The 16,222-nt window shown below is 40.3% G+C and overlaps 1 protein-coding gene across 9 annotated transcripts in view; it reads right to left on the reverse strand.

Moving 5' to 3' along the window:
* FRYL (FRY like transcription coactivator) overlaps window positions 1-16,222 on the reverse strand; it is a 267,816-nt gene that overhangs the window by 13,863 nt on the left and 237,731 nt on the right. For 8 of the 9 annotated variants that reach the window (XM_019962715.2, XM_019962717.2, XM_070791414.1 and 5 more), the window contains 6 exons: window positions 15,518-15,679; window positions 15,329-15,403; window positions 14,832-15,008; window positions 11,214-11,417; window positions 8,412-8,579; window positions 2,196-2,446 (listed from right to left, as the gene is read on the reverse strand). In XM_019962715.2, coding sequence (XP_019818274.2) covers window positions 2,196-2,446; window positions 8,412-8,579; window positions 11,214-11,417; window positions 14,832-15,008; window positions 15,329-15,403; window positions 15,518-15,679 — 1,037 coding nt within the window. Of the gene's footprint in view, window positions 1-2,195; window positions 2,447-7,856; window positions 7,980-8,411; window positions 8,580-11,213; window positions 11,418-14,831; window positions 15,009-15,328; window positions 15,404-15,517; window positions 15,680-16,222 lie in introns of those variants that run through there. The other variant, XR_011567188.1, reaches the window with a different exon arrangement.

The raw sequence follows: 16,222 nt of genomic DNA on the forward strand, positions 1-16,222 counted from the left end.
TGCCAGGGCTATGGAATAATTTCAGTAACTTCTATGACTAATATAGCCTAGAATGACTTCATTTTAAATGGTCAATTTCAGAGTCTTTTTATTTGAACAGGCCCAAATTGGCAATCATGATACTTTTTAAGTTTTTGTCATGTACTTTTGTGTCAAGGGCTATATATTAGGTGCCTTACATGGGCTGTTTTCATTCAATCTTCACAGAAACTCTATGACAGTTAAGTGCAATTATTCTGATTTTTACCAGTGAAGGACAAAAAGTTCAGTGAGGTTAAATGATGTGCCTAGGCTGCTGGGTAGGAAATGACAGAGCCAGAATTTGAGGCCAGTTCTATGGGACCAAACCCAGTATTATAAAGCCATGACGCATGCTATGTGCCCAGCAGTGTGGCAGTAACAGATCTGACTCAAAGAAATAGAAGACCTGGCCATTTTTTTTGAGGAATCTATAATCCCCACAGTCAGATAATATATACACACAAATATAAGACAATGGAGAAAAAGGTATACATGGTATTTGGGTTGAGCATCCCATAAAGAAACGTGTGACCCTGGGTCTTGAAGAAGTGTTTGGAGCCAGACTCCATAAAGAAATGTGTTACTCAAGGTCTTAAAATTGTGTATTTCACATTACAGGCCTCCACAAGGCCATTCAGAAATTACGGAGCAATTCATATAGAAGAGAGGGATCTGAAAAGACTGGGGAGAAAAGGTCAAAAGGAAGCAGACATGTGAAGTGAAAACTTAAATTCTACCTCAAAAAATTTAATTTTTAAGATGTCACTATGGTGATTGATTTTAAGAAAATGTATCCTGTAACCTTGAGTAGATACACCTCTGTATTTACTAAGGATGTTCTACTTATTGTTTCATCTTTAGTACTTGGCCAAAGTCAAGTCTTTTGTCTGCAGCCTTTTAGAAAGCCCGATATCTGAGTATCTATCACTGCATCATTCCTGACTTCTCTGAATTCGTGTATGATCAATGATGAGTGAGTACATAGGCTACTGTCATAGCCAAGTCAGTGACATGAACAACATGTGTGACCAGGATCCTTTGTTAATATCTGAGTGTACACTTTCAAATACAGGTGAACATTCTAGCTATACTGAGAATGAAACACCTCCTTATGTGCTGTATATATTAAAACACTGTTATCACTTGAAGTATAAATAAAAAGCTTTTATTGTAGGAGTAAAACTCTGATATACTTGATCATTAAATATTAAATTTTATATGAGCTTCAAACTGTTGAATAGGGAAATAGATATACTGATAGATAATGCATTAAATTAGATGTCTTTATAAAGAACATTATTTTGAGCTACAAATATTTATAAAATTAAAAATATAAAAACAAAACAGTAGATATAGATTACATCATAATTCTCATCACTGAAGAACTATTTTGTGTTTAAGTAACATAAGCCACCAAAATTTCCTTTAAGAACTTTATGTAATAATTGATCATTCAATTCTGTCTGGTAAAGAATCTGCCTGTAATGTGGGAGACCTGGGTTTGATCCCTGGGTTGGGAAGATTCCCTGGAAAAGGGAAAGGCTACCCACTTCAGTATTCTGGCCTGGAGAATTCCACGGACTTTATAATCCATATGGTCACAAAGAGTTGGACATGACTGAGCAACTTTCACAATTCCGTCAGCCCGTGAGTAGAAAAAAGTCCTGTGTGAGATTTCTTCATACTTCGTGGTAATTTTGAATGTATGATGCATAAACATTTAAAAAGAGCACTCTAACATTTGACAGTACTAAGAAATGATACTTCTGCCCGTTATATAAGTCAAACATTATAACTATTGGTAATAAGACTATAATTTTTGGAATATATTTCAGATCTGTTGTGGTATCCAGAAGTTCCTTCCATAATTGTGATACTTGGCTCCACCCACGGCCCAATATGGATTTCAGCACTTGGGCACTGGCATTCTGCCCAAATAGGTGTTTGGTGTACTTCTAAATATAGACTGCCCCTCACTGTGCTCTGAGAATGGCCTACTTGTTTTTCTTTAAGTGAACGGCAGTAACAGAGAGTAAAACCATGGCAGGAGCTCATTTTACCTTTAAAATGTACACAGAAATGAAAGTCAGTTTACTGGAACAGAGGGTCATGTTTGGGAGGGGACAGGGTAGAAGCATCCCCTCATCACCGTGTCTGCAACACTGTATTCTCACCTAGACAGCCCCGAGAAGTCTGCTTCCTCCTCCTCGCACCGCTCGTCTAGTTCCTTCAGAGCTAAGGTGACGTCTTCTTCACAGACTGACCCGGGGTAGCTCTCAGGACCTGGAGGCTCCGGCAGGTCTGTCTCCTCTAGATCCAGAATCCCTTGACACACAAGAGAGTCCTGCTGTTCTTGAATAATATACGACCCATCATCTTCAAAGGCGGTAAGAACCTGTTCCTCCTTTAATACTGAACTTGTATCCTGAAAAACAATCGTATTTTTTTTTTTTTACAGACTTTTAAAACATTAAAAAGCAAATTTTACCAACACAGAATAAATGACTGTTGCCACCAATCTACATTTATTTTATTAGGCAATCTTCATTTACACAGTCTGATTTTTGGAGTTTTGGACTCTGATCACATAAAATTGTTCTTTTTTTTTTTTTTTTTTTTAATAGTTTCCAGTTTAAAACCCTTTGAAATTAAAGTGTATCACCAACTGCCACACAGAAACATCAAGGAGATCTTTTTTCAATAGGACTCAGCTGTTTACTTAGAAACATATCCTTTGGGGAAATATCTTCTCTCCCGCATATTCTAATTCTCCATAGGTAGAGCTTTATATTACAACTATAAATTCTCTTATGGAAATGTCATTTCTTTCATTATGCTAGAACTTATTCTCCAATGAATTCTAGATGTAAGAAGGGGAGGTAATTCAAAATGCTTAACCCGTTGGTTCTGCGGGGCTACCTGTGAATCACGAACAGGTCTTGACCAGTCAGGATGCTGTTGAACAGAAATGACGAGAGCAGCCTGACTGGAATAACTGAGCTGGATACCTGGGATGTATGATTTGCTTTCAGGTAATAAGATTATAATAATTTATTTAGATTTGAGTACTGAGACATCTTCACCACTGAGTTGAGTTCAGAAAATGCTGGAAAATTTTAGACTGTTGTACTCTTGAGAATTAAATGAACTATAAACTCACTTATCAATGAGGGAAATGATAACGGAAAGCGTGTTGTGGCATTTTTCCCCCCTATCCATTGTAACGTTACTGAAATAATGTTGATACATGTGCCTGGCTTGGAGTAAAAGTTCAACAGGTGTTGGCTGAGTAAATGAGCTACCACTACTGAAAAAGAAAAATCCTTCCAGGGTGTAGATCATGACATATCAGCACCAGTTTTAATTCGCATGGACATTAGTTCAATCAGTTTGAAAATAAGCACTTAACGGTCTCTCAGTTTCTTTCAGGACTTAGACCTAAGGTTACTACTGATCAAACTGCAGTTTCTCACCTCTTTCTCACAGATGAAAATACAATTTTCCCTTCCAAATTATGAAAAGTGAAATCCAGCGCCCCTGACCTTAGACCAGTCTGGGCCTTTGTTGTTTAGTTGCCCAGTCGTGTCCGACTCTTTTTCGACCCCATAGACTGGAGCCCTCTAGGCCCTCTGTCCACGGGATTCTTCAGGCTACTGGAGTGGGTTGCCGTTTCCTCCTCCAGGGGATCTTCCCGACCCAGGGATTGAACCCCTCTCTCCGCATCTCCTGTATTACAGGTGGATTCTTTACCACTGAGCCTCTGGGGAAGGCCAGGTCTTAATTTACTCACCTGTAAATTCATGTATAAAATGAAGGATTCTGGGCTGAGTGCTCTGAGATAAATTAATAACGAACTACAATTAGTGTGCAAACTAATATGGGGCTAGTTATGCAAACCACAATAATATACAGTAGAGTATGGTAAGTGAAAGGTATGACAAAGATGGGGTAGCAATAGTGCAATGAATGTTTCTGTCCCCTCAAAATTCATATGCAGAAACCCTAAGCCCCAATAGGGTGGTGAAGTGGGGACCTTGGGAGGTGATTAGGTCGTGAGAACTCTCATGAATGAGATCAGACCCTTAAAAGAAGAGGATAAAGAGCTATTCTGTTCTTTCCCACCATGTCAGAACGCAGCAAGAAGAGCTCCCAGGAAGAGAGCCTGCGCCAGACAGCAGTTGGCTGGCACCTTGATCTTGGAGTTTCTGGCCTCCAGAACTGTGGGAAATGCATTTCTGTTGTTGATAAGCCCCTCCCACCCCAGGTGATGGAATTTTTGTTACAGCAGCCAAAGCTAAGACAGATGGGAAAAGGACCTAGAAGATACTAAAGGCACAGAAACGCGGCAGGAAAACACGAAGTATACTAAGGGATAGTTATGGAGAGAAAGTACAAACTCTGAGTCTTCACAGGATGGTGCTTTATAAATAATATGGTATAATCATTCCTTATTTGGTGCAATAGTTTATATTCAATACACTCTATTTAAGGTTTCCATCTGAATTTTCTTCTTAAAGATTTGGCCATTAAATGACTAAGAATTAGTTACTTGGAAAGATACTGTGAGTAACAGTGCCGAAGACACTGCTACACCTAGAATTTTTATTGGTATTAATTTTTCCTTGGGCATCAGTTTGAACATATCGTACTGAAATGATGCACCACCAAATTTCTTGGTTTAATGCCATTACTTTTCATTACTGTATACCTGTAAACACAGGTATTGGTTTTCATTACTGTATACCTATAAACACAGGTATTATTATTTGTTCTTGAATAATAATTTGAAAATACATGTTTCATCTAAAATTATAATGTATGCTGAAATTTTCTAGTAACTCCTGGATTTCATGAAGAGAGAACTTTTTGGCTAATGGAATGAATTCCACTATTATATGTAAATGGTGAGAATCAAATTTTCTTGAACATTACCTTATTGCACAACGACTCCTTCTGTCTCTGTCCCTCACACACACACACACACACACACACTTTCAAAGTTTGATTTTGTATAAGCAATATAATTTCTGGCATGCATGAATTGGTATCTAAACTATTATAAATACTAGAAGAAATCCCTCTGTGGAGGTTCTTCTGATAAACACAAGGATATAATCCCTTCTAGAAGGAATTAGCCAAGCAAGAATATTGGAGTGGGTTGCCATTCCCTTCTCCAGGGGATCCTCCCAAACTGGGGTTTGAATCTGGGTCTCCCGCATTGCAGGCAGGCAACCTGAGCTCTAAGTTTTCTGTCTTGAGGTAGAATGCTTTAGCCTATTATGGCTTCCTAATATTAACAAAATTCAAGGGCAGAAATTCAAATAAACATTTCTAGGAATTTTTTTCTTTAGTTCATAAAATATTTCATCCAGTGAAATTAACTGCTTTCCTTATCTTAAGAAATTGCTTTATAGCGATATGTATAGTATCTGTAACTCATATATAACTTTATACAGTAGGATTATGATTTTATTTATTAGTGCTTTTATACTTTCTTTAAAGGGGCAATTTTGGGTTACGTGACACTATTTGTCACACCAGGAAAAACAAACTAGGCCAACATATCCAACAGACACAAACCTGAATCATACTCTTGTGGACAACTGTTCTTCTGGTGAATTTTTATGTCAACAGAATTATTTTTAAATGAAATAGTATGTTTCAAAAAATATCCCCATTCTCCTCTGTCAGTGTTACAAAGTTTATAGTGATAAGGAAACACACTATTGTAAAAAGAAAAAACATAGTAAATTAAAGCGTTTTTCCTTCATTTAAAAAAAAGTGTCCTTGGGAACTTGATAATGCGTCGGAAGTAGGCCCATTAGATACTGTTGGATAAATGAATGACTCATCTGAAATAACACAATTTCCAGTATGTATGGGAATACATATGAATTTCCAATTCATTTCCAATCAATGTGAATGACTTCCAGGAGGTAGCTTACTCACTTACTATGAATACAGCTATTTTAATAACCAAAACTAAAAGACTTTCCTGTTTGTTCACTATTTTTGTAGTTAAAACACAGGACCATTAACCATATCGCTTTTGTTAAAAAGCTATTTTCCATTGTTTCTAATGAGAATGTCTGCTGACTTATAACATGCTATGAGCTATCCTGGACACAACAGATCAGATGATCAATGAGTAGCTAATGCTCACGTCACAGCCTTCCCATACTGAAAGGAATATAGTCTACTTCAGGTGCAGTTCTGAACACTGTCTGCTCCCTTCATAAACACCTTCCTGTCCACGCACTGTGTCAGTTATGGCCCCTTATCTCCTGCTAATATGCCTCTGGTGTGTCTCTTCATCTCAGCCTTCTCCAGCCCTCCCTCCACTAAAACACTGGTCAAACTATAACCTTGCCTGATGACAGACTGCAAGCTCCATGGAGGAGGTACAGGTACGAGAACACACTCACTTTTCCACAAAAAAGCCAAGATTGAAAAAAATAAACACGATCAGATTGTGTCCTTCGGGCTTAAAATCCTCTAGTTGTTGCCCGCTGTGTGGCTTCTAAGATCACCCTTGTGAGCACCTGGTCCCCTCCAGCTCCTTCTCTCCCAATGCCACGCTCTCAGGTTCCCTGCACTCCAGGCCCACAGGCTGACATTTTAGCTTTTCAGATACATGGGTGCCTTTTCCACTCCTGTTTCCTGGGCCCCGAACTCCCCTCCTCCACACTTACAATGACTGGCTCCTTCTCATCACTTGTTTCCACCAGATGCTACCCTACCTAAGTGTCTCCCTCACCAAGTCCATATTCTCATTAGATTTTCTTAATATGGGTAGAAAAGGGATCACTTTCTGATATATCATTGATATTTTATGTTTTTACCTGTTTACTGTGTCTCTCCTGCTCAAATGAAGCTCCATAAACCAGAAGCCTTTGTCTGTTCCACAAAGCACTGTGTGCCTAGGGCTAGGACAGAGCCTAGCACATGGCAGGGCTCAGTAAACAAAGATGCTTAAATGACTGAGTGCTTGGGTGCCCTGGGTATTCCCACCCAGGTATCTGGGACAGGGCTTGGCACATAATTGGCATCTTTGGAAAGAATGAAAATTCATGACTTCCTATTGTTTCAAATAAAGCCTGCCTTTAGTGGAACCCAGCGTGTCTTAGGTCCATCCGTCTTTCCTCCTGCTGCTGCTGCTCCTCCTCTTCTCTACAAAGAGTGATTCCTGCTGCTGCCTGCACATTCCATGTTGTTTCACATGGCCGTGTCTTTCTATACCATGTCCCTCTGCCTGCAGTGTCTCAAATGCCACATAACCCCTAATGCACAGCTGATTGGTTCTCACTCTGAGTTTTCACAAAGCCTTGAGCATGTCTGGTTCTGAGTTTCTCATACTGACCTGCAGTGCTTTTTTTAAAAAAACTTCTCTCCCTTAATAGCCAGTGGACACTCTGAGGACAACGTCATGCTTTACGCATCTTTTCAGCACTTAATGGAATGCCCAGCATCTAGTAAATCTCAACGAATATTTGTTGAGTTATCTAAGCTTGAGCCATACTAATATGAACATTTAAAAAAGCTACCCCCCAAAAGCCTTCATTTCAAAATACATCTGCTTACTGTAAAGACGTATGATACACTGTTGGCGTAATCACAAGAACATGAGATTTCTCCTTACTCAGACAATAAGATCTAATAATTAGACTGGTCTTGCTCTGATAACTATATTAATTTGGTTAACACTGAAAAAAGTGTAGTATTTTCCTGATACCAGGGCATAACAGCACATATGAAAGAGCTATAGCAATTACAGTTTTTTAAAAAGAGATATCTACAGTAGTCTTAAAAAAGCAACTAAGAAAACGAATACTCACTTAGTTTTGGTCATTAGCTTGGAATCTGGCTTACTTCTCACAGGCCTTTCCAAAAAACATAACACTGGTAGTTCCACAGTCTTTCTAAAAGGTTTCATTTAACCAATCGCTAACACAGCTGGCCTGAGGTTTTCATCCCAATTACAGCACCAATCACGAAAAAAAAAAAAAAAAAAAAACCCAAATACAAAGCAAAAAGAGAAGAAAAAAACAAAAGCAGTCCTTCAGCACCCGAGAAGATGCTCCCATCCCCGGAGAAGCGCCGGTACATTAACCTAATCACGTTCTGCAGCAGGAGATGCTCATTAAAAACACTTAGGGTTATTTTTAACCTGTAGGTCATTTCCTTAATCCATCACTTTTTTTTTTTCTTCAGTGATCAGATTTGACTATTTCAGTTGGACTAAATCACTTAACCAACAGGTTAGAAATACTGCAAACAAATCAAATAATTAGCATATCAGATGAAAACTCCTTTGAAAGAAAAGCAAGGGGTATCACAGATTGCTAAAAAGAGCCCAGATTGGCCATGCACCAGCCCCCATGACTCCCCACCTCAGGCAGCTGGCTGTTAGCCTTATCTAGAGAAGTTTCCAAACTGGGGGTCTCATCTCTGATTTGCAGCACTTCTTCTGTGGAGAGGCTGCCAGTGGAATCTTGAGACTGAAGAAGTAAATCAGAATGGTCCGGCAGGGTTTCGTCTGCAGCAGAATCGTTATTTAACTGAAAGGAGAGACAGTAAAATAAGGAAATTTATTTAGGAGTTGGCGATGGTCACTAAGGCTACAAGAAACCTGTGTCATAAGATATTCTGAAGCCATAGTTATAAAGAGCTTCTTTGACTTCCTAAGACCACCTTTCCCCCTCATTTCAGTCTGTATCAGAATTGGTGCGATTAATGCAAGCAGCTAGTTCATCAGTAGAAATGAAGTCTCCATTAACACGGATTAAATTTTGCTGAATAGAAACCACCAAAATGGAAGAGCTCTATATGACTCTGGTAATCTTCATCTAAAATTCTTATTTTTATGGTAATGTCTTATGTTTTCAGTTGGCCTAAGGATTCGCGAATGCAGGGGCTTTTTTTGCCTCCCTGTGGCTTTGGCGCAAGCACTCAGTGGATTCTCAAGAAGCAGTGTTAACTGGAGGCAGGTGCTTAAGTCTGAACTGGCCATTAACTTACTGAACCACAAATCAATACGACAGAACTTCAATAAGACAAAAAGAGTTAGGACAATAAAGCTGAAATGGCAGGCCAGCATTAGTGGGTTTATGTTCTTTGAAAACTAGCAGTAATCAATTAGAACAAAGAAAACACTACCATTTTTCTTCTTTTAAGCAGGGCTATACATTTTTCATGGGTCAGTATTTAACATAAGGAAAATCAAGTTCATGATTTTGAGTAGATAAAAGCAGAAGCTAATTTTCTCCCTCTATGAGGAGGAAGTAGCATCAGATTCTCTTCCAAACTCACTACCACTATAACTGGGCTTCCCAGGTGCTGCTAGCAAGGAACACGCCTGCCAGTGCAGGAGACATAAGAGATGCAGGTTCTGTCCCTGGGTCAGAAAGATCCCCTGGAGAAGGGCATGGCAACCCAATCCAGTATTCTTGCCTGGAGAATCCCATGGACAGAGGAGCCAGGCGGGCGACAGTCCATGTGATCGCAAAGAGTCGGACATGACTGAAGTGACTTAGCATGCATGCATACCGCTATGACTAGGGTTGGCCTTATGAAGAGACAGTTCTGCTCCAAGGCTCTCATGGAAGCTAACCTTTGTTCAGCACTTACTATACTGACTTCCCCATGAAATTCCCCCGAGGCAGGTGCTGCCAGGAGTCCTGTTTTAAAGGAGAGGGTAGATAGGTAATGACCATAGTTCCACAGTGGTTTGGTGGCACGATGCTAGTCTCTGAGCCTCCGGTCTGGCCCCGGGAGGGTCTGAGCCTCATTCAGTGAGTCACTGCTGCCAGCAACTCACCGTTCCTTTAAATGCACACAGTCCTGGGGAGGAGCAAGCCTTAGGTGGCATCCAGACTACCCTGCTCAAATGCACTTACAGGCTGTGTGTCCTGGGACAAGTCACTTAGTCTACAGAGCTGCAATCACTGTGCTTACCTCGTGTACTTGAGGGGAGAGGTATAGTGACTAATCCATGTAGAACACTGTGACCAGGGCCTGGTGTGTCTCAGACACTCAGCAAGTGGTAACTGCTGCTACTGTGTCAGCAACAGCTTATCACTTAATACGTGACAGGGAGTTAGGGAAAGACACATCGGCATAATGGTGAGATGCCAAAACAGGGCAGGTGACAAGAAGCCGGCCACAAACCGACAACTGTACATGTTGTCTAAAGGCCAGCTCAGCCTGGCCATTCAACAGCACTGCCAGCACTTTACCAGCAGACTGAGTGTGATGCGGATGGGCCAAATTAAACAGAGGTGCGAAAAAAGGCCCTCATATAAGAGGGCTGTAATGTGGCTGCCACCTGGTCTTCACCAGCTGATTCCTCATCGCATGGGCCTTGATGGCTAATCCACACCCCTGCTCTCTCCTTGTTCTGCCATCTTCAAGTTCTAACCTACTGCCACTGCAAGTTCAGCCTTCCCCTCACTCAGTATTTGGAACACACAGATGATGCTTATAGCCTTCATTTTCTCGTCTCTCTCTCTCTCTCTCTCTCTCTGAATCTCTGCCACTCACCCTTGGAATGTAAGTCAGAACTTCCATATAACTGACTTGATCTTGCAAAGGGAGCAAAGTTGTGCTCTCTCTTTCCACACTGACAAGGAAAGAAAAGCAGATGGAGAATTAACCAGTGCTGGTGTTTGCACTGATACCAAAACGTATCATTCAGGGCGAAGGCCTCTAAAAGTGCCCAGCGTAGCTCACTGTGACTAGGAGAGAAGCAACAGAAAATACGTCTCATCAGCTCAGAGGTGCTGTCTGTGCTCAATCATGTGACTCTGTGATCCCATAGTCTATAGCCCACCAGGCTCCTCTTCCATGGAATGTTCCAGGCTAGAATACTGAAGTGGGTTGCCACTGCCCCTTCAGTGCTCCCCTTGCTCCCAACCTAGGGGTCAAACCCGAGTCTCTTGCATCTCCTGCATTGGCAGGTGGATTCTTTTACCACTGTGCCACCTGGAAAGCCCAAGGGGTGCACAGATGAAATGCTTAGTTCCACCATGAATCATGGAACACTCCATTGCTGCTACAGCCTTGTGTTTTCATTTCAGCACATGCATTTTACCCAGAAGGAAATGAAAATCCGAATATCGAGCAATGGTAATTACTAAGTTGGAAGTGAAGACAAAGAGGAGACCAGCTGTCACTGTACAGAAAGCTAAGTGTACCATCTGCGTGCGTGAGAGTATCTGGCTTGCTGTGAGCGCCGCCTCCTCTTCCGAGGACTCGTCTGTGTCCTCCTGGTTTGTCAGGTTCAGGCTGGGCGTGCTGCTGGAGCACTGGTACTCCTGGAGCGACGGTGTGTCCCCTTTGTCGATGCTGTCCAGTGAGCGCCTGCGGACTCCCCAGTTGAAGTTGTCCATACTTTCACCCTGGAAAAGCAAGGCGTCATTTCTAAGACCTCGAACACAAGCTTATAAATATAGGGAAGGTAATACACTGGGAGAACATACACCCAGATGAAAAATACTCAGTGTATTGTCATAAGCAGAGATTCAATCAGCCCTTCAGTTTTTTGAAACTTTTAAAACATCACTCAATATTTATAATGTTTAAAGAGATCAAAGTATGTGGTCGATGACCTGTTTTAACTGAATAGGATTCTCTTGACTTTCTATCTAGGGGCGACCAACTAAATCGACTACCTAGGCCATTTCTACTCTAATACACAAACACAAATGAGACCACAAAGAAGACAAATACGTTCACAGATGACAACAAATAAATAATCCAGAACGCCAGGCTGCAACTTACCTGCAGCTCCTGGATAGCAAAAAGGAAAACACACAGAATTAGAAAGAACGAAGACACACGTGTAAATATACACTACACTTGTGGGGAAAAAATGCTCGGTGATTCTCAAACCCAAAGACTGATTCAAGCTCTGGATGAAGCTTTGTGCAGGAAGTCAACACGTGATTCACATTATTTTTTTATGTAGAATATATCGTGGAAAAAAAGACAGACACTTAAAACAACATTTCTATGATACACTCTGGCAACACAAACTTCAGGAAATCTTTAAAATTTACATAGATTTAATACTGGATACAATGCAAAACCGACTTAAAATACCCACATTCAGTTGACAACATACAGGTTCAACAATTATTTTAGACTGTAGCATGGTTCTAGCTAAATCCAGTGGTAATTTTTGGCTAAAGAGGAGTTTAAAATCAAGATCACAGTTATCAAAACATAACCTAGGTCAACTTCAAAAGGTCAATAGGAAACAAGCAAGTTTCTGCTTTGCCCCACTTACGGATTTATCTAAGTTACGTTTCTGTTATTCCAAGCTGATCCTCCTTTGATAAGGATATAATTCTTATACTCTTTCTTAAGCTCAAATGACAAATTACAGTGAGTTGGCTAACAAAATCTGACTTATGTGTATTCCTTTATCAAGAGGGATTGTCCAGGATAGAGGTTTTCAGATCTTTTTTTTCTTAAATAAAGCAGAGGAATACTCATTTCACATGAAACATACAGTGGAAATCAACTGTGCAAAAGCGATAACAAAACCAGAGTTGTGGCAACAGCCCTCAATATGCATTTACGGAATGAATGAGTACACGCTGTGGGCTTTCAAGGCTGGGGAATATTTTAGAAGTTTCATTAGCAGTTAAGTTTATTTTGTAGCAAAGTATTTACTATTACCATGTTCAAAGCAAGACTAGGTTTTTAGAAAATCTCTTATCATTTGATTTGGCCTAATTATGAGACCTAAGTTAATACCAGCTCAAATTACTGTGACTTGAATAAAAGACAAAAGCATCTTTAATTCATTCTAGGGTTCTACTCAAAAGCCATATTTATTCCTAGGAACATTTCAGAGTGCCAGACAAACTTGAAAGCAATTATAATGATCTTTAAAAAAAAAAAAAGGCAAATGAAAGAACCTGACCATTATAAAAATGTCAAGAGCCTACCTTCAGAGCTTCTAAATTCTGAACTGAAAAAAGCAAATAACTGCAAAAGACTTTAGAACTGGCTTATGCCTGTGAGGTAGGGCAGCAGGTCTCTTGAACCAATCACACTTTCTTGCCTAATTGTGTAGGTTTTTCCTGTTTCCTACAACTTTCTATGTTTTTTAAATTGTGGGAGTGACAGCAGTTTTGGAGGGTGATGACCTGCTCTTTTAGAAAAAAAAAAATTGAATATAAAATAGCAGTGTACATAGACTAAGGGTGCATATTCTTTAAACTTTTAAAGGTGTGTCTATATATATGTATATACTTAGATGTGATATGTGATGTATTAGCAATGGCTATAGTTTTTTAAAAAAGGCTAAAAGCCACTGCCCTATGACACTGAATAATATGTGTTCCTGGGTTCTGAGAACCTGTCCAGCTGCATCTGGGAATACATACGTGGTGAACAGTGGCTACCCCTGAGCCAGTGTGAGGGCATCTGCTGGACCCTGAGGCACCATGGTCATATCCTCACATCCTCGGGGTGGCGGGGGAGAGGAGGGGAGTGGTAGTAGCTGAAGCACACAGGAAGACCTCCATACAATGGTTTCCTATCAACAAGTAATGGTGTGACGTGGTGGAAGCTGTTACAGTTCACTCCTCCACCTCGCCTATTTGAGTCAAAGGAAACATCCCTTCAAAGAGGACTGATGAATGCGCATGGGTTATACGAGTAACTTGAACATCCTTGGACAGAGGTGTAGCATGACATGGTGTGGATACTTGACAGTAAGGCATTTGGAGCTCTTGAAGACAGACATTTATAACAATTTTAGGAGGAACATTTCTGTGATCTGTTTGATGTAAACTTTTCAGATTTAGGAGTCTGTGGCTTAGGGGACTAATGTCAGCTATGGGAATAGGTCCCAAACAGCCTGACACAACCAGGGCGATGGGCAATCCTATTGCTCATTTATTTTTTTTAGAAACTGGCAAATGTCTCAATTTGGGCCAAATGAGGTGTGACAAGAAGTGTGCTGAAAACCTTAGGAGAGTTAACTTCTTCACTTTCCTGAGAGCCTTTATGGAAGTGACCCTCACTTTCTCTGAACACTGCCATGTATGGACATTTGAGGTGAAGCCGACTTGCAGAGAAAGGCAGAGCTTAGAGAATGCAAAGAAACAGCCAGAAACTCCACTGAGGTTTGCCTAAATAAGCTCTGACTCTGGGCTAGCCCAGTTCTGTGAGCAAGTAAATCTACCTTTTGAGTTGGACTTTCCACTTAGGAAGCATCTAAACTGACCCAACTATCAATTTTCTCTAAACTGAATCAGTTTTAAGGAGCGAGTCCTTGGTATTGAATGAAACAAGGCATTTGAGAGAGCTAGCTCCACCCTGAAGAAGAAAGTGGTGGGTGATGTCCTGGGTAGAATCTCAGTCACAGCAAAGTGTTCCAGAGCGCCAAAGGCACCTTAATCGTCATTCTGGTTTCAGGGCCACCCTCTTCAAAGTTGTCCGATAGATTTAAATGAAATGTTTACTCTTCTGCTGCACATTAATTTGTGTGGCTTACGCAAACACTTAAGTCTAAGTACACCCTCAATTAAATACTTTTGAAAAAAATCCATTTTTACTCTATATTTTGAAAGATAAAGATGGAAAAAATTAGATGTTCCTTTTATTTCAGACTTATTCTGCTATTGACTAACTGTACTAATTATCTTTAGTTCCCAACTTAGATTTGTACCTTTTGACGTGATACTGCCCTGAACAAGGAAAGATTAAATCCTTGTTTAATCCTGTGGTTAAATCCTTCATTCTCATGTAGCTGTAGCTATTCTATAAATATTATGAAGGAAAGCCCACATCCTTACCTCTGCATCTTCCAACTCAACATCTAAAAAGTCAAAATCCTTAAATACGCCAAACTGTTGTTCGCTGCTATTATCTTCCACAGCTACTTCTTCCTCTTGAATTATGTCGTCTGTTGTAGAAATGAGGCTAGTTTGTTGGTCACCGACTTCCAAATCCTCGTTAGAAGAAAATACAACCTGACGCCCAGCCAAAAACAAAACAAAACAGGCCGTCCGTTAGCTCGGTCACTCTGAATATGGGGCATCAGTGCCCTATGAGCCACTGCAGGCCTCTTCTATCAGTGAGCTCAGAGCTTTAATTTGGGCAAATGTCTAACTGTGTGAATACTGAATTAGCACAGTGGCCAAGTGTCATAAAGGCAAGTGACAGTTTTTTCATTCTTAGTCAACATCGTTAAGAAAAGGCAAACAAGGAGACACAATGATTTCTGTTTCTTCATGGACTAACACCTCTAAGATTTTTTAAAACACTTACACAGGTTTTCATGATTACTCACCGATGGATTCTTTGGAAGGCCAGACTCTGGACCACAGAGAGAAAGCACATTCATTAGCTTTTCTCTTGTTCTTCGCTAAAGAGAAAGAAAAAATGCAAACGTTAAGATTACTGATGAAAATAAGGCAAATTCTCAAGTTCTCACAAGTACCATAAAATTGATTCTTCTGTTCTATGAACTTTTATGTACCTGTGATAACTGCGGCCTCTTCCAACTAACAGGCACCAAGGCATTAGAGTTAGAACCGGAAGAAGTGGAGGAAGTGCTTCTTGTCACCGCGATCACTTTGGGTTTCCCATTCCTACCAGCTGCGCTGTGCTGATCACCATATTTATTTCCAATAATTGGTGTCTACAAAGAAATAAATTGCCAGTGTTTGACTCACACAGTTCAACATAAGTGGGTTAATAGTGTATCTGTGATGACATTTTTTACAAACAATCAGAAAAACAGCATAAGGAGAAAGATTACTTAGCAAAGGCAGATACTACAAAAATCAAAAGTAATGATACTTTTTTTTTAATAGTAAGATTTCACTTTACTGGAAACAAGACTCTGAGGAGACTGTTGGAGAACTTATTCCTACTTTAAAAATAGATCTGTTGTCTTTAAAAGCCACCGTCTACATCTTTCCCCCCATGATTATAAAGTATGTCCTCTTTGAAAGCTCAGAAATACAAAAATGATTTTACAAAATCACCTGTCATCTCACCACTCAGATTTAATGTTGGTTAACAATTTGGTCAGACTTCCCCAGTATCTCAGATGGTATAGAGTCTGCTTGCAGTGCAGGAGACCTGGGTTTGATCCCTGGGTTGGGAAGATGCCCTGGAGAAGAAATGGCAACCCACTCCAGTATTCTTCCCTGGGAAATCCCATGGACAGAGGAACCTG

Source organism: Bos indicus, chromosome 6 (assembly GCF_029378745.1).
Source record: "Bos indicus isolate NIAB-ARS_2022 breed Sahiwal x Tharparkar chromosome 6, NIAB-ARS_B.indTharparkar_mat_pri_1.0, whole genome shotgun sequence".
Lineage (NCBI taxonomy): Eukaryota > Metazoa > Chordata > Mammalia > Artiodactyla > Bovidae > Bos > Bos indicus.